The 18868-nt window shown below is 35.3% G+C and overlaps 1 protein-coding gene across 1 annotated transcript in view; it reads right to left on the reverse strand.

Annotated features, from left to right (window-relative positions):
- The window catches only part of LOC136258879 (uncharacterized), a 28940-nt gene extending 13419 nt beyond the window's left edge, over positions 1-15521 (reverse strand). The window contains exons 1-15 of the mRNA XM_066052260.1: positions 15307-15521; positions 13849-14190; positions 13523-13790; positions 12868-13200; positions 10624-11202; positions 10209-10544; positions 9811-10125; positions 7364-7537; positions 6731-7306; positions 6337-6666; positions 5687-6001; positions 5486-5623; positions 4769-5344; positions 4352-4663; positions 1170-1502 (exon numbers count right to left, since the gene is read on the reverse strand). Coding sequence (XP_065908332.1) covers positions 1170-1502; positions 4352-4663; positions 4769-5344; positions 5486-5623; positions 5687-6001; positions 6337-6666; positions 6731-7306; positions 7364-7537; positions 9811-10125; positions 10209-10544; positions 10624-11202; positions 12868-13200; positions 13523-13790; positions 13849-14190; positions 15307-15513 — 5134 coding nt within the window. The 5' untranslated portion in view covers positions 15514-15521. The remainder of the gene's footprint in view (positions 1-1169; positions 1503-4351; positions 4664-4768; positions 5345-5485; positions 5624-5686; positions 6002-6336; positions 6667-6730; positions 7307-7363; positions 7538-9810; positions 10126-10208; positions 10545-10623; positions 11203-12867; positions 13201-13522; positions 13791-13848; positions 14191-15306) is intronic.
- Between the last annotated feature and the right edge of the window lie 3347 nt (positions 15522-18868).

Consider the following 18868-nt stretch of genomic DNA (forward strand, 5'->3'; position numbering starts at 1 on the left):
GAAGCAAATATGTCTTCCAATTAGTACAAGATTGCAGTAATGCACCATGTATTCATAGCAACACAACGTGATAGCAGCAACCAATGAATAATCATATAAGTTAAATTTAGAGTAATGGATTTGGTTTGGCCATGCACAGATAATTAGTACTTCAACTGCCTACCCTTGGTCCTCAGTTGCTGTTTAACTATACATGTGTATCTAATTTCAATATCAGTAGTTGGACACACAATAACCAAGCAAACAATGTAACTAAGTTATACATACAAAGGTTGAACCTTTATATGTGGACAACCATACAAAGCGATATACACACTGGCACATATACTTAATGCATGATTTTGGGTGGGAGGGAGGGTAAAATTTTCTGCCCACGAACCACGAACATGCCATGTGCTATGGCATGACCTTGTGATCTTAAACCTGTCAAGCCAGTTTATTATACAATGAATCATTATGATGTCATAATGTCTCACGTATCCTACAAGATTGGTTCATGTTTTACCTGGAACAAACGCATTAATTTCAGTTTGTGTGCTAGCACTGGGCTACTTTGCTGATGTACAGTGCCACTCTAATGGGCCTGCAGTCATCTCATGGATTCTGTGTTGCTGAAAATTTATTTTACCCGAAAAGGCTAGTTTATCACTAAAGGATGCTGGTTTCATTGACTGTGGTATGGTACATAGGTTTGCACTGTATCCATTCTATGCCCACACCAAGGCATGTTAACTTCAATTAATTTTATTGCGCTGCAATAAATTACATATAATGTTACAAAAAAGTGAACAAACAAGTATAAGGAAACATTATGAATTTTAAGCTCAATTAGGGATCATAGAAAAAGTAGGGATACAAGGGAGGTCACCTACACCTGCAGATATCTAGTGAACATTTAATCCCTAGTTCAGGGTGAATCAGGATTAAATGTTCACTAGTATATCTACAGGTATAGGTAACCTCTCTTGTTTCCCAACTTTTTATCTACGATCCCTAATTAAACTTAAAATTCTTTATAGCTACAGTACTTGTAATTAAAAGCATAAAAGTGATTACTCTATTTAACAAATCGAACAGCATAATTTTTAAAGGTTGACCCTTTTTACAGCTCAGCTGTTTTGGCGATTATGTATTTATACATACATACATACATCTATACCTACACATACCAGATGCTGATGGGATAGGTACAGTAAAAGTTGCTGTAGAAGTAATTGCTGGAAATGAATTTATCACCACCTCACACTCATAGGTACTACCAATATCATCAATACTCAATGATGATGTTATAAGAAATGAGTCATTGTAAACTGAAAGTGTTCCAAAGTTTGTGGGTAATACATTGCTTTGTCTTCTCACTTGAGTGTTGCCAGTTCTCCATATAATGTCCACTCTACTGGTAATCCCTCTCAAAGTGACTGCACTGCATTGTAGTGTCAGTGGCTGGTCAATTGTTGGAGTATCAGTGGTAGTGATTTCAACAAATGTAGAGGAATCAATACCTACAAATAATTAAAATAACAACATATGGACAATAGCAAGTTACTTACCATATAACTGCAGTTACTTACTTTTTGAATCAACATGATTAATTAAGGTTAAGGAACTACAACCCACGCAAAAACAACAAAGCTATAAAAAGGATGCAACCTTCAAAAGCCTGGGTGAAAAAGTTGTATAAATCTAAAGTGGCTGGCAAAGAAATGGCTGCAGTGATGTTAATGCCATTCAAGTTTAAATAATAGCTATAGGTGCATTATAAAATGACATCATTGCAGCTCCATTTACTTTGTTTTCACAACACTTTTCACACAGGCTTCTGAAGGTCACACCTTTTTACAGCTTAGCCGTTTGCATGGACTTGTAAAATTTACAGCAATAGAATTCTTTCACCATTTCTTAAGACATATTGCTATATGAACTGTTTATGTCTATTCTGGCATTAAGTTGCACTTTGAAGACTGTATAAGGCAGAATATTGAGCTAAAAAGTGATACTTACTGCTGTATGAAAATTCCTTTATACTGGTGCATGCGGTGAAGCGGTTTCTTAGATAACATGTCTCCATGCCAGGATGACCTTAAGGTTAAACCAATAGGAACATAATGAATGGGGATGATTTATCAGGCTGTGTTAAATAGTGAGCTGGTAACTTAATGAAACATTCATTAATCATTTTGTAAATGTGGCCAAATTAGTGAAGGTACCTTATGCACAAAAATCAAAATGTATTATTTTTTACTGTGTGTCACTAAAAGTAAGCTGGGCTGTTCCACTAATGATTTTCACTGCTATTCTTCTGGCACTCTGTTGGGTCTAATTTCTGTGCCCTTGTTTCTGGAGCCCATAAATCAACTGGTGACAATCCGAGGCCCTAATACCTCTCCAGCTATATTGGAACAGTTTATTACAACATGGCTCAAAGAGCAGAAATCAGCTGGATGTTTTCTGGAAATGTAACAAAGTGCTCTCAGTTGATCGAATGCCTCCACTGTCCTCAAATCAAGCCTTGTAACTTCACTTATCTTTTTCTTGCCCTTATAAGTTATCCCCCACCCACCACCCTACTGCTACCACCTCTAATATTAAAGTAGGATAGGAAAATCCTCAAAAGTATTGTGATTTAAGGGATTATTGTGCTCTGCCAGCACTATGAGTGTGCCGTGGATAGCTCCACTCATGCTGAACATTTGTTGGGTACTACTTTGGCCACTGACACGCTATAATCAGTTTGGTGTACAATATGAAACAGGTTACTGAAGCCTATTTAATTAGGAACCTGTATGTCCAACTGTATGGTCATTGTAAAAACCCGAAGCTGTGTAACTTGAATACTTAAGCCCAAAGCAAACTGGAATAAACAAGTTTCACTGTATTTTACTAATAATTATCCAATTTTCTACTTGTAGTCATAGTACCATCAATACATGGTTATATCAGTATATGTACCACTTTCACACCTCACATCAAAGGAAAGCCAATGCATATAATCACATAACGTACTGACTCAAAATGTTAACGAGATATATGCACTGCTACCAGTGCATATAGCTCGTTACACACTGCCTTAATGAGATATACACGCTGCCACTAGTGCACTGCCACTAGTGCATATATCTCATTAGCCTGAGACATTGCACACCAAATAGGAGCGCACACTATATCCAGAAATCATCAGATTTCTTTGATGTATGCTGTTATCCTCTTCTATTATATAGGGAATCAATCAAGCTGTGATTGTGGGATTGAATTCTGCCAAACAACCAGTGATTGTGGGATTCAATTTTAATACATCAACAGTAGTTTGTTTTTTACTTTTGTAAATGTAGCAATTAAAGTAACATAATTAACACTAGTCTCTTAAAATTGCTACATTAGCAATAATAAAATCAAACTACTGTTTGATGTATTAAAATTGAATCCCACAATCACAGTTTGTTTGGCAAAATTCAATCCCACAATCACAGCTTACTTGGTTCACTATATAAACGAAGGGTATAGCAACTAAAGATTTTGCTAATTAGGTGAGTCTACATGCTAAAGTAGAACATAAGTTATACCACAGGTACTCGTGCCCATGGTATAACTATTACATATGTACCATGAAGCCACCTAACTTCAAAGGCAAATTTCATAATACATACTAGCTGGCCACAGTTAAACCACGGCTGGTTGTATATAGCATATCATAGCCTTGATGTGGAAGCAGTATTACCAATATCTTTATATAAAAACTTGACCAAAATCAATTGTGAGAATTTATTATTGGTCACATGACGAAAGCCATGCATCCAATTTTGCATCCTGCAGAATTCAGATGGAAGCAATTTGTCACCCTTGCCATCCTATATATGAGTTGCAAAATGTTGTTAAGGTGAGAATGTAGCATATTCACAAGCAGTCCACCATATTTTTGGATACAGAAAACACCCACTTTTTGAGTAGCACGAGATGAACACTCTACAGCGAAGCTTACCCCTATAATTTAGTTAATGTTGTAAACAGTCTGTAAAATGATGCAGCGGCTTTAAAATACTTGTAAAATTGCTTAATTGAACTTTTCCATGATACCCTTAGGATTTGCCCATTCATGTTAACAAACATAAACACAACGTCATTGCTGCTGACCCACAATCGATTTTACAAGTTAATAGATTTAGTAGTTTGGTCTCGTATTGGCTTGGGTGATTAATCACTCACGAGCTCTTGCCTGTAATTAGCATGGTACATATCAGTTATATCATGGGCCCATGTGGTTTTCCTGATGTGTACACAAAGCCCTTGGGCCTGTGGCCCTTGAGCTTGGGTATATAATTATATCAGGGAAATCATGTACTCTACATGTACTCACTGATTAAGTCTAGTCTAATAGTTGAATCAGTAGAATCTTCTATCATCAAGTTACATGTGTAGTTCCCTTCATCTCCCTCCGTTAGGTAATCAAATCGAATAATGGTAGTGTATGTATTACCAATGGAATCATCAGTGGTAAGAACTGTTGGTATAACTGTGATCCTGTTAGAACTTGTAATCTCCACCCAATTGAGATTAACCAAATTAGGATCAACAGTTGAAGTAATTGTTACAGTACATACTATATCAATTGCTTCTCCAATTATTCCTCGTGAAACATCAGGATCTAAGAATGTCCTTGGTGTGGTTGCTACAAATTAAACATAATCATTACTGCATACATTATTAATTCAGACATTTGCAGAACATGTTAATATCCTACAACTAATTATTTACATACAACACAATTACTTACTGAAGCATAGTTGTTCAGTCACTTCTTCCAGTATTCTCTGGGCACTGAAACTATTGAAAAAACTTGTAGAGAAAACAAGTGATGGGTCACTTGCTATTGTGTGGAGTTCAGATAAACTATTTCCACCAATTCCAACTGCATAAACATCAAATATATTTGTTGCATGAAGTCGAAATGCTGCTGATCGTGTTGAAAAGGAACTTCTAGACAACCCATCAGTAATAAATATTGCAACATTTGATATTTCATTTCGTAATTGCAAACTTCCAAATTGTGCAGAAGTTCTTAAAAAATCTAATGCCCTTGCTGTATCAGTACTAAAGCCACGATTATATGGTAAGCCAGGATTAATAGCTGGTAGTAGAGTACTTAAGCTGGTGTGTCTTGATATATTGAATTGAAGACGTGCAAAATCATCAAATAAAATTACTCCCACTAAACTTTCAGGAGAACTAGCTTTAAGAGTAGTAGTAATGTTCTCAGTGAACTCCCTGACTAGCTGAAACCTGGAGAATCCAATGCTGCTAGTGGTGTCAATTACAAACACCACATCTTTAACAGCTGCAAGGGTGCAATCTATAAAAAGAAAATTAGTACACACTTTTATATTAACATTAATTGAAGTTAAGTAAGGGTGTTTACAGATCATGACCTATTTTACTGATTGACTTATCACTGGATAATGGCCATGTATATATGATACATAGTAGTACTCACTTGGACTAATAGGACATGGTTGACATCTACTATCCAAGTCATATGACACACCAGAGAACTTTGTGCAGCAGTCAGAGAAGGTGATAGTTTGATTGAGTGGGTCTCCACTACAACCACTTGTGATGTAGCAAGATGGAACTGTAGAATATAGAGACATAATATGAATACTAATAGTGAAACTGATTTGCATACTATACTCACCTGGAAAGTCCACTATGATAAATCTATTCCTCACAATTCTAGGAGAAGTATTAAAGATCACAGTACATTGGTATACTCTACCATCATCAGGAATACGTAATGGTTGGGTGATTAACAGATCACTGTAAATTGCTGAAGTGTTTGTAATGTTTGGTATTACTCCATCCACTCTCCTCACTGTTGTATTACCAGTAGTCCATATTATATCCACTCTACTAGAAATTCCTCTCACACTAAAAGCATTACATTGTAAAGTTGTCGATTGACCAAGTGTTGGTGTGTTCAGTGTAGTAACCTCCACAACAGGGGATGGTACTGTATAAGAAAGAGTTAATTTTAATAATAGCCAAAAATCTTAAAACCACACAATAATTTGTTCGTCTTTATTGCATTAAGCATTCAATTATATATACACTTATAATTTTATTCAGATGTACACATCATGTGATTACCCATTACCATGAAAACATTAACAATGTAAGGCATGCAAGGTGGATATGTACAGTCGATAATTTGAATTTGTTTATTAGGTACATAAGCCAATACTGGCAACTACATTGAGCAAGTTTATGTTTAAACCATAAAGTATGCATATGTTTTCTGAATTCTCTAGTTAAGTTACTGTACATACTGTATATGTACAAACATACTTCTGAAATTCTGCAGCCGAACAGTTTGAGATTCAAACATTTCATCTGCTACAAGATCACATGTGTAGTTTCCTTCATCTCCTTCAATTAGATAAGCAAATTGAAGTACTGTAGTGTACGCGAAGCTGAATGCATTGCTAGTAATATTGGTTGGTATAAGAGTGACCCTGTTATCAGGTGTGACAATGTTCTCAGAGTCCAACCAAGTCAGCTGCACTACATCAGGATCAACAGCAGATGTTATTGTGACTGAACAGATAAGATCTTGCATTTGTCCAATAGTTCCAGAGAAAAAACCACTGGGCTGTAATGAAATTCCAGGAGAAGGAACTACAGAAAAATATGGTTACACTGACACTGTATATATAGCAAACTATTGGTGCAGTGTTCTTACCAGAGCACAGTTGATCTATTATATTCATTTTCACTTCTTGCAGGGCAAATTCACTAAAGAAATTTGTAAAGTAAACAAATCTTGGATCACTTGCAATGGTACGGAGTTCAAATATGTCAGCACTACCAAATCCAATAGTATAAATATCAAATATATTTGCTGCATGAAGTGCAGCTGCAGCAGATCGTGTAAGAAATTGATTATCAGACCGTCCATCAGTGATGACTATTGCAATGTTAGATGTTTCATTTCGTATTCCCAACACCCCATTTTGTGCACTAGATAGTAAAAACTGCAGTGCATTGGCTGTGTTAGTGTTAAAACCCCTAAAATATGGTAATCCTGGATTAATAGCCGGCAGTAGTGTAGACAAACTGGCGTGTCTTTGAAGGTTAAACTGAAGACGAGTAAACCTGTCAAACAGTATCACACCAACCATACTTTCTGGAGAAATAAGTTTCAAATTGGTAGTTACATTTGCCACAAATTCTCTTATCCTTTGAAAGCGAAAACTTCCAATACTGCTGGTGGTGTCAATTAAAAACACTATATCTTTAACCACCTCAATAGAACAATCTGAAATGAAATGCATAGTACTGACAATATAACCTGCATACATACTACAGTGTGTACCTGTTGTGGGGCACAGTAAACATTGTCCATTTGAAGCATATGATACACCAGAAAGTTCAAAGCAGCATTGATTGAATGATATGGAATCATTAAATGATGTAGAGTCATTAAATGATAGAGAGTCATTGCCAATTGGTTCTCCATCGCATCTACTTGTGTTAAAACATACTGGTGCTATGAAGTAAAATACAATTGTGCAATGTATTTGCGCCCAAAAATAAGGTACAGTACATATTATATTGGTTGATTCATTGACTCTGTGTGGCCATTCCTTTCTGCATACATGCATAATCTGACAACATGTAGCTATACAGTGTCAAACAAAACACTGATCATACAAGTATGTATGCAAGTAAGCAATCACAAAAAAACCACACGGAGACAAACATACAAGTTACAACACAGAGAAAAGAGAAGTGCCTAATGATAAATATCCTTAACAGCAATCCATAGTATTCATCTGCAGTGTAGGGAATAATGTGCTACTTTTGTAATGCTTTACATAATATTATTACTTAATGCAGTAACAAAGTAATATAATGTACTACATTTTCACGCCAGTAATATCTAACGGATAGTTACTTCACATAAGTAATGTGTTACTAAATTAGCGTTAACTATACTCGTTACTGTAATATTATTACCTAACGAAGTACTAACGTGTCACTTAACTAGCACGTTACTGTAATATTATTACCTAAAAAAGTACTAATGCGTTACTTAACTAGCGCGTTACTGTAATATTATTATCTAACGAAGTATCTTTATACATTGTGTAATATGTAATAATTTACTTTTAAATTGAAGTAATATATAACTGTAACACATTTCATCACAGTGACAGCAACGAGTAATAAGTAATATATTACTTTTTAAAAGTAGGGCCCAACACTGTCCATCTGTATGTTGATACATGGTCAAGAATACTTCTAACATATATGTATGTACCAGCAATTATTACTGCCATCTTGCTAAACGTGTTGTCTACAATTCATTATTACTTGTATACATGGGAGATAGAAAATAACATACTGTACAAAAGCTTCGCTACAATCAACAGTTCTACACAACAAGTAGAGAAAGATTTCATCAAGAGTAAATTTGTTGCAGTGTGTTTGTGCAGGCAGTTAAACTGTATAGTGAATGGACAGAATAGTAAGTTTTGTGTGTAACATTTTGTAGGAGTGGTGTGCTTCTAAGGACAATTATTTCGCACACAAGTTTACACGTGTAAAACTAAAACAATTCATTCAACACTTCAATATTCAAGAAACTTATGGACTACTTTTAGTATGACTATACAGTGACACACATGTAACAAAGTCACACAAATAGATGGTGTGAGTGCATTCAAGCTCAAACCAAGGGTGTCATCAGAGTAGGTACAACCAGTGAGGCCAGAGCCCCACCACGTTTTGGCTGAAATTTTAAAAATTCAAACTAGTTAGCTAACATGCAATACTTGGTGTTATTTAATGGCAATAATGTACAGAAACAACACTTATCTAACCTGTCTTTCACTGTCAACTTAGTCCATACTATATTCCTCTAAAAATAATTACCGTTATAAGCCTTGATTTTGGTTCTCTTTGTAGCTGCTTTGGAAACATTAATTACACTCCTAATCAAAAAGTAAAAGTTAAACAGGAGGTGCTTTATGGTCATTTTCCAGTTTTGTTTATGTAATTGGACAGATGGTTGTGGTATTTGGGATCAATAGTGCAAACATTGTAAACAGGAAGGAGTAAAATAGAAGCTGAGCACTATTTCTTTCCTGTTTACAATGCAAGAGCTATTAATCCTAAATACCACAGCCATCCATCCTATTACAAATTAATCCAACAACCATAGCAACTGTTACTAAGCTCAAAAAATAACCACTACAAAAGACCAATCACATTTAGCCACCATTGCATAGAAGTCGCATTCCTATGGTCCAAAAGTGATGTTTACCTTAGCAACAGTTACCTAGCAACCATTGCTAAACAACCATTGTTTTATGCTATGGGGCATCTATCACTTCGGTAACACTAGTTGTCAAACCAGACATGTAGTTCCAATAGAAACATACTACACTATTTTAGCCAATCAGATCAGTATTACAGATTTTCTCAAGGGATCTTGACAAACAAGGGTAATACTAATTCTATTGTCCAAGCACTTGACATATTTCAAAATAATACGTCAAGATGCTATTGAGAGTGTTATATTGTAACACATTCACTTGTTGGATTAATCACTGAACATCTGTTAGGTAGCTAGCTAGCTAGCTAGCCAAGCACCTTGCACTCAGTGCTACAGCCCAGAGTGCCTCCAAATAGCATATCAGTGAACAATTTCAATTTTTTCTGGGAAGGGGCATGCCCCAGACTGAGTCTTACCACTTTCACTTTTACTCTGACACCCCTAGCTTGGTTCTAACTATACAATCCAAATATATAGCTTACCAGGAAAGTCCAACATCATGCTTCCACTAGAGTTGGTTGGAGGATTTTTATTAATTACAACTGTACACTGGTACGTTCTACCATTATCAAGTACAGTTAGTTCAGGTAGTACAAGTGAATCAGTGTAGATTGCAGAATTGTTGCTGATGGTGGCTGAAGTATCATTAACTATTCTCACTGTCTTACCATCAACACTCCATATAATATCTACAGCACTACTGATTCCTATCACAGTAATAACTGTACAGTCCAGTGTTAATGGATCACCCAAAACTTGATCATCAAGTGTAGTGACCAGCACAACTGGGTTTGGCACTGCAGAATATAAGGTATCAATAATTTAATACATACCAAAATACTCTGTACTTGCTTTAATGTGACTGTAGCATTACACTTACATCTGAAATTTGTCAACTCTATTGTCTGAAACTTCAATGTGTCATTTACTACTGAGTAGCAGGAGTAGCTACCCTGGTCATCTTCAAACAAAGGATCAAACCGAAGAGTTGTAGATAAAGTGCTGCTGTTTAAACTGGTGGAGTTATCAGCTGAGATGATAGTTATTCTGCCATCATCAGTGGTTATGTTGTCAGCATTCAACCACTCCAATTCAACAGTGTCAGGATCAACTTCAGGTGGTACAGTAATAGAGCAGATTAAATCTTGTCTCTGTCCTTTAGTATTTTGTAGAAAACCACTTGGTTTGAAAGAGATTATTGGACCACCTGCACTACCTACACAAATGTAAACAAAATATTCAGTTTATAGTTTGCTTGTCACAATACATGAATGCACTAACTACAGTGAACAAACCTGAACAAAGATTTTCTATAATGCTTTCCTGCAACAGTCTAAGCCCATTGCTGTTGAACTGATTTGAAAAGAAAACAAATTCTGGATCACTAGCAATTGCATTGAGTTCTGATATGTCAGCACCATCAACTCCAACAGCAAAAACATCAAATAGGTTTGTAGCATGTAGTGAAGCTGCAGCTGATAGGGTTGCTGATCGACTGTTAGATCTTCCATCAGTTATAACAATTGCTACATTAGGAACTCCACTTCTAATTCCCAATATTCCATTTTGGGAACTTGACAGTAACAATCTCAATGCCCTTGCAGTATCAGTTCCTCCTCCATTGTAAGGTAAGCCAGGATTAATAGCTGGTAACAGTGTGCCTAAACTGGTGTGGTCTCTGAGATCAAATTGTATACGGGCAAAACTTTCAAACAGAATAACTCCCACTCTACTTTGAGGAGAAGAGCCTACAACATCAGCTACTATGTTAGCAGTGAACTCCCTAATTAGCTGAAATCGAGATCTTCCAATGCTTCCAGAGTCATCAATAACAAACACCAAATCTAGTGGTGCATTGGGTGAACATCTACATTCTACAAAAGAAATGGTATTATCATGAAGCCATACACAGAAAGTATACAGTACTTATAATTAAACTTAAGCCATATGTGTACTTACTGTATCTATGTATAGCTACAGGTGTACTGTATGTGTGCACAAGTATATTAAGTGCTATCCCACATATGTAAACATTTGATTACATACACAAATTTCATGCTTGTCAGGATTCTGTATAGTATAATTAAACCATCACTATGCCTTCATACATGTTGTTTGAGTTCAAGTGCAGGAACTTCAACCTCTAGTTCAAAGCAGTAACTTTCTCATACATTGTAAGTTAATTTAATATTGTGTTACTTCTACAACCAGGGGTTGAAGTTCCTGCACTGAATCCTTTGATGAACGTAAAATTTAGAAATGATACACACCATGCTATTAAATTAATTGCTAGATTTGTTTTGCATTAATAATAACACATTATTTGCAATCCACCAAGTATTTTGTAATTGATCAATTACGTAGCTATGCATAATTAAAGAAGTGTAACTTGAAAAAACCCACTTTAAACTGCAAATTACACACAGAAGAATCTTCTCACTTCTTTTAGAACTTGCTTATTGTATTCTAATGAAAACTAGACAAAGCCTCATTATTTTCATATGTGTTCATAGAACATATACCCTCTTTTAACTCAAAAGCATACACTATTCCTAGTGTAGCTTGTTCACGACACATGCATACATAAATACATGCACACAGACACACAACAATTTCAGGAAAGGAGGCATGTGCCCACAGCTGACTGCTGTGGGTACATGCCTGGCTTAAAAAACATCAAAACATTTAATTTAGATGCTTTTATACTAACCTATGTAATAAAATGTGCTATAGCATTTACATGTATAGAAAACATTGGTTGGATGTAACAACCACTGCAATGACCATAATAATCAACACACATGGTAGTGTGTTGTGCAGTCAACAAGCACAGTTTTCTAACTTGGTTCTGTAATTACATATTATACATAATAGGATTTCATCCATCTGTAAAAACTTTAGGATGGAAACAGATCATAGGTTATAATTTTTGTGGAAACTCTCTTGGCATGGGCACGATTCTTTCCATGGTAGTTCAACCCTCAACTATCTCTAAAATGTACAACATTCAAAGTTCATCTAATTTTTCATATTGTAGTCTTCTGTTTCTTTTGTTTTGTAACACACAAATAGTTTGAATATGTTTAAATTTGAAGGTTACATAGACATGTTTAACTCTGGCAATTGAGTTTCCATTTGATACAGATAACATATAGAACTAGTGAGGTACAGGAAGTGACTTGTTGTCACATTTACAAGACAAGTTATATTATGTATATAGAAACTTATCAAGGATATAAATCTGACTACAGATGAGGTAATGATAAGAAAACCAAACATGACTAACAAGAACAAGATGACTGAAATATACTAATAGCTAGAGCAGTCACATGGAACTTGCCAGCTATCCATCTTGTTTATTTTCTACCTTACAAAAGAACATTCTATACACTACCTTACCAATTAATGTTTAATCTCAAGCAACAAAAGCTTTGTAAGGTTCTATATGTTAATTAAAATTGAGTGCATTATTAGAAGCTTTGCACTTTTCACAGCTCAGCTGTCATTATATTTACAACATTGTCTACATCTACACATACCAGATGCTGGTGGGATAGGTATGGTAAAACTTTCTGTAGCTGTAATTGCTGGAAATGAATTTATCACCACCTCACACTCATAGGTACTACCAATATCATCAATACTCAATGATGATGTGATAAGAAATGAGTCCCTGTAAGCTGCTAATGTTCCAACATTACTGGCCAATATGTCGTTTTGTCTTCTAACTAGAGTGTCACCAGTTCTCCATATAATGTCCACTCTACTAGTAATCCCTCTCATGGTGGCTGCACTACATTGCAGTGTCAGTGGCTGGTCAATTGTTGGGGTGTTTATGGTAGTTATTTCAACGAGAACAGATGGAGTATCACCTACAAATACATAGCAAGTTATTTAACAAACACAACCATGTAACTGCAGTATGTAAAGTAAGCCTTTATGAATGGGCTCAAACAAAAATAATTACAAACAAACATACATACAGATATCATCATAAACAATAATTATTCAGTCAAACCTTTATGAATACAATTTTACAAAAACTACAAAGTTTAGGGAAATACACTTATATAACCATGCAGTTGTTAAGCTGATTTTTAAAATCAACATGATTAACTATCTAAACATTACAACTGAATACATATCATTCATCTTACAATCTGTAAAGTTAAAGTTAAGGCAAATTTTACTTACTTGGATTTATAATAGAAAATTCATTTGTTTGGAATATCCAAACACCAGGAATGTCAATGTTACTTGTATTGGAAATATTAACAATATCCTCTGTTCCTGATCCTGGAATGGCAAAAAAACGTCTACCATCACCTGCATTAAGTCCTGCCTGTACTGTTGTGTTTCCATCAAAAATTTCATCAATTGTTTCAAACAAACTATCGACATAATGAAATATCACAAACGTTTCAGTGCCACTGATGACAATGATGCACTGAAACACATTGTCCTGTAAAAATACAGTATACAGTAGTCAAATGTACCATCAAAGACAGTTAGTTCATTACCATATTTGAGTAGTAATCCCATTCAGCAATGTCCCAAGTTGCAATGAATAGACTAGTAGCACTAAATCTCTCTGCATTGGGATACACCCTTCTTATTTCTGTAGATGCCCTTTTAAGAAGAAAGCTATTGGTAGTACTGCGATAATAAACAGTGCTGGCATTATTTTCAGTATCATCTTCAAAGAGGAAACCACTACCACTACCTTTGTCATTCTCATCAACAAACAAGCTAGCATTAAACCAGTATGGTGCAATGAAACCAAAGCCACTGAATGGTAGTGGACGAGGAGGGAAATTATCACCATTAATAAATGAAAATGTTATGATGCCATTTGAGTTCATCTATGTGAAGTAATACATTAATACATGTACACATTTACAACACATACAATATAATATGTGCTTTTGTAGTATGATACATGGGTGGATCAAAGGCTGCCACTAGTGTCACAAATCAGTTGTAAACAAATGGCTGTAACATGGCTAAGTATACTTCCTTTTAACTGTAACTGGCTAAAATGTTAAACGGACCAGAAATAGATTTGCAAATGAACTGGTGCCTTAAATGTCTATTTACCACTTGAAAACATTATCGAATGTTATAATGACAGCGGTAAGTACAAGCTTATATTGGCTTGAGCATGCTTTATAATTACATTCAAAGGCTTGTGCAAAAAATTATTGTTGATACTATAAGCTATACTAGAAATCCATAGTTCAGCTTGGCTTGAATGAGACAGTCTGTTTGCAAGTCTATCTCCAGTCCGTTCCACATTTTATTCATGTCCCTTTATGTAATCTAGCCTCTAATCAGTTCAAATTACAGAATGAAAGAAACCATGCACTGGCACCACCACCACAACAGTCACAATACAAAGCAATGAATTCAAAGCCTATGAGTAGCAATATCACTCTATTGACATCTTTGTGCTTACTTATCTCAATGAATGGGAATCAGAATGATTGTTGGGTTGAACCATCATTGATACTGTATACGCACCACACACTCATTCTCTAACATTGAAACTATTATATTCCTACACTGTTCAGGAATGATTAAAATATAAAGCAGTACAATGGCTGGATTAAATGACTCAATGATACACCATGCACCCACAAACAAACTAGTTATCAATGAATTAGCTACTAAGACAGTAAAATTGCTCCTTGGTTACAGTACTCAATGTTTTCTTGCTCCTTCCACGTTACAAGTGGGCCATCTTTGATCTACACACACCCCATACTACAAAACTGGCAGTCATAACACGCCCATTTTGTTTTGTAAACACACTGCCTTTGGGCCTGTGACACTCGGGTGTCATGTTAGAAATCAGATACTTACAGTATGCATAATATAAGAACCAGCAATCAAGACATCAACAAACAAACAAACACTCTGTTTTTAATTAATATACTGTATGGCTAAGTATATGCAATATTGGTCTTTACAGAACATACATAGAAGAAACTTCTTGAGACTCCAAAAAATGAAAATCTATCAGATGATATGAACCTTGAAAATTCTGAGTTAGGTAACATCAGATCACCTTCAGCAGTGCCAAAAGGATAAAATTGATCCAGTGGAATACACCACGAATATTGCGTTATCAATAATAAAGCAACTGCTATGCTTAACGACATCTTGAAATACCTGTTTGATGGCATGCACAATATAAAGATGTAAAGTGTACATGCACACACATAATTACACAGTATTCACACTCACATGCCCGCACACATGCACACACACACACACACACACACACACACACACACACACTTAAACATGAGTATTTCTTTACAGAAAATATACCTATATACAATACACACCATTACTGTCAATACTGTACCTTTCACATTACTTATGTATATAGACGATAACACAAAATATTAAGAACTTTTATAACAAACCAGGGTTACAACATGGGTTCTTGCAAGGGGCTACAATAATCCTTACAAAGTAGTAATCATAGAAAGTGGAATACTTATATGTCTGCCTAGACATTTTTTACATACGTATACACAGTGATACACTATTTGGAATTTGTTTGTGCTCCCCTGGGCTCACATACATACAGGCATACACATGTACTGTAAGTATATACACATACACAAAACCTCTGGCAGCTGTGCAAAACTGCAGCTACTGACCACCAGATGAGCCAGCACAAAGATATCTGTGCAATACTCAGACACTTACAAGTAAATCCATTGGAGTAGGAGGCTCAGAGATAGAGGTTGCAGAACCCAAAGTTTTCATAATTATTAAGGAAGACAAGGACAGTTGGGCATTTGCTTCCCTAGTTGACACCAGGACACCACATCTCCATTAGGCAGCCAGATAGACTGAAGCAATATAAGTAAAATTTCTCACTCAGGGAAACAACACAGCAATTGGGCATCATAGAGCATCAAGTCTGTAACCTTGTGATTACCAGGCCAGTGCTCTAACCACTTGAATATATATATATATGCAGCCTTACAAACTTATATACACATACATACACAGATACATACATACATACATACATACATACATACATACATACATACATACATACATACATACATACATACATACATACATACATACATACATACATACATACATACATACATACATACATACATACATACATACATACATACATACATACATACATACATACAGGTACACACAGAGGCTAAAAAAAAAGAAGCACCCTGACTATGAAAATGCTATTTGCAGCAGGACGAGTATTTTTAGTGAACCCTAAATACAATCAAATTCCCAAATACCCATGGCTTAAGCAATAGAATTCCCTATGCAGTGGTATGTGTACAGCTAAGCATCACATGTTAACTTGACACACCACCAAGTTTATGTCACATGTAAATAAAGTCAGTGGAATTCTATAAGAAGTATGTAATTATCTATGTCTTGCTGGCTGAGATTTTAAGTGGTCAGGCCATCCATGGACTAAAATGGAAATCATAATTATGCACAGTACTTTTTATTGATCTGATTAAACTTTAAATCCATATTTTGGTAAACCATACATTTGGGTACATGCAAAAATTGTGGGAATTCTCATTCAGAGATTTTTAAAAATTAATTTTTGTACATTTTGATAACATAACTATACAGCCTTCTTGCTATGAAATTTCATACCCATAGCTTCCCTTTTTCTAGGAGATATACTCAAATATATCAAACCATGTAGTAGTTTCATGACACCAATTAACTTGCGAATTGGGTGATTTGTTCATTCCTAAAGCCAAACATTTTCTTGTCTTTAGACAATAATACAAGCGATTCAATGAGGAAAGGCACACAGAACACATGATTAGGATCTTTTTTATCCATTTTAGATTGTAGGAATGTAAATCTTTGTCAACAAAGTGATTTGTCATTAATTTGTCATTAATTTGTCACACCTTATCACTATACAGTACTATAAACTGATACAAAAACATATATATTAGACAATAAATCACCCATATCTTTGGAATGCATCACACAAGGTAGATAACCACTCAGTGCTTCATTGTAGCTATGAAATAGAAATTTGACCAACGTGCCAAAATGTATGGTTTTTAAAAATAGGGTCACAAATCAGAGATTATCTGCTTTCACGTGATACTCAACTTCATGTGAATAAGCACATGTAGCATCCAAAGTAGGGGAGTCTGAGAGCATGCTCCCACAGGGAAATTTTTGAAAATAAATGCCCTGAAATAGTATCTGGAGGCTATTTTACATGTAAAGTCTCTTTCTGTTGTTTGTTAGCATCAAGGATATATCCAATTAATTCAGTTTTCATTAGCTAATTTTACTTTCATGATACAGTGGAACCTTAATTATCCAAACTAATTGGGGGAAAGGGTGTTCATATAATCAAATAGTATGTAAAATCAAACATTCATACATTTATACACAGAGTTTTACTCACCTACTCTAATAAAGCAAACACTTGTTGACAAAATACCCTAATTGAGCAGTTGATTTGGCATTTGGATAATTGAGAGTTTGGTTAATCAGTGTTTGGATAATCGAGGTTCCACTCTACAAAATATTCTGAAAGTCTTTGAGATACAGAAACAATTTTGAATTGATATTGCTAATGCATGACATGCATGATCAATTAGCCCAATGCCATGCAGATGGCTCACTGGAACTTTTGAAAAGTAAAATATAGATGTAATGACTTCAACCAAGCAGTGTAATTACAACAGTGGCAATATGCAATACTGAATGCTCTATTAAAGTATCGTTTCAATGTTTTTGCAGCTGAAAGTGGTGCCAATGTCTTGCTCTGACTGTTTTGTATAGTATATGAAACTATGACCAGAAGAAGTATTACAAGGCTGTTGAACATGCATTGATTTGAAAAGGTAATTCTCACAACCAAGTCACTATAGATGTACAGTAGTAGAAGAAAATACATACATAATTTTTAATTGTAAGTAAATACAAATAATTAAACAGCACTTCAGTAGTAAGAGTACAACAGATTAAATACGGTGGGAATATTTATTGGGCAATAACACTATACTTGAATTGAATCCATAAGTAAGTGTACTCATGTATCGGACTACATACCTCTTTCCCAAAAATATACATTTATGATTATAAGGAATCACTCATTGCACTTCAGCCCACCATGGTCTAGACAGTTACTCAACAAATTAATATGTGGGTGTACACATGATAAAATGATATATGTGGCTTCCTATACAAACTGAAGCCATGCTATGCATTAAGGTTTATATGGCTTGCATACATAACCAACACAATAACTATTACTGTATGGGTAGGTAAATACAGTGGACCTGGGGACCAAGGAACCCACAGGGATCCAACTCTTCTTGGAATTTTATACACTTCACAATATTCCATACTTATACTAGGTACCTCTGCAAGTACACTGTAGTCTTGCATAGCCAATCTACTTTTCCCTATCACGGTGTCTCACATGATGTTTAAACCTATTAGTGCCTCTGAAAGTGTCTGAAGCTGATTGCATTCGCCTGCAGCACA

The sequence above is a fragment of the Dysidea avara genome, chromosome 1 (assembly GCF_963678975.1).
Source record: "Dysidea avara chromosome 1, odDysAvar1.4, whole genome shotgun sequence".
Classification (NCBI taxonomy): Eukaryota; Metazoa; Porifera; class Demospongiae; order Dictyoceratida; family Dysideidae; genus Dysidea; species Dysidea avara.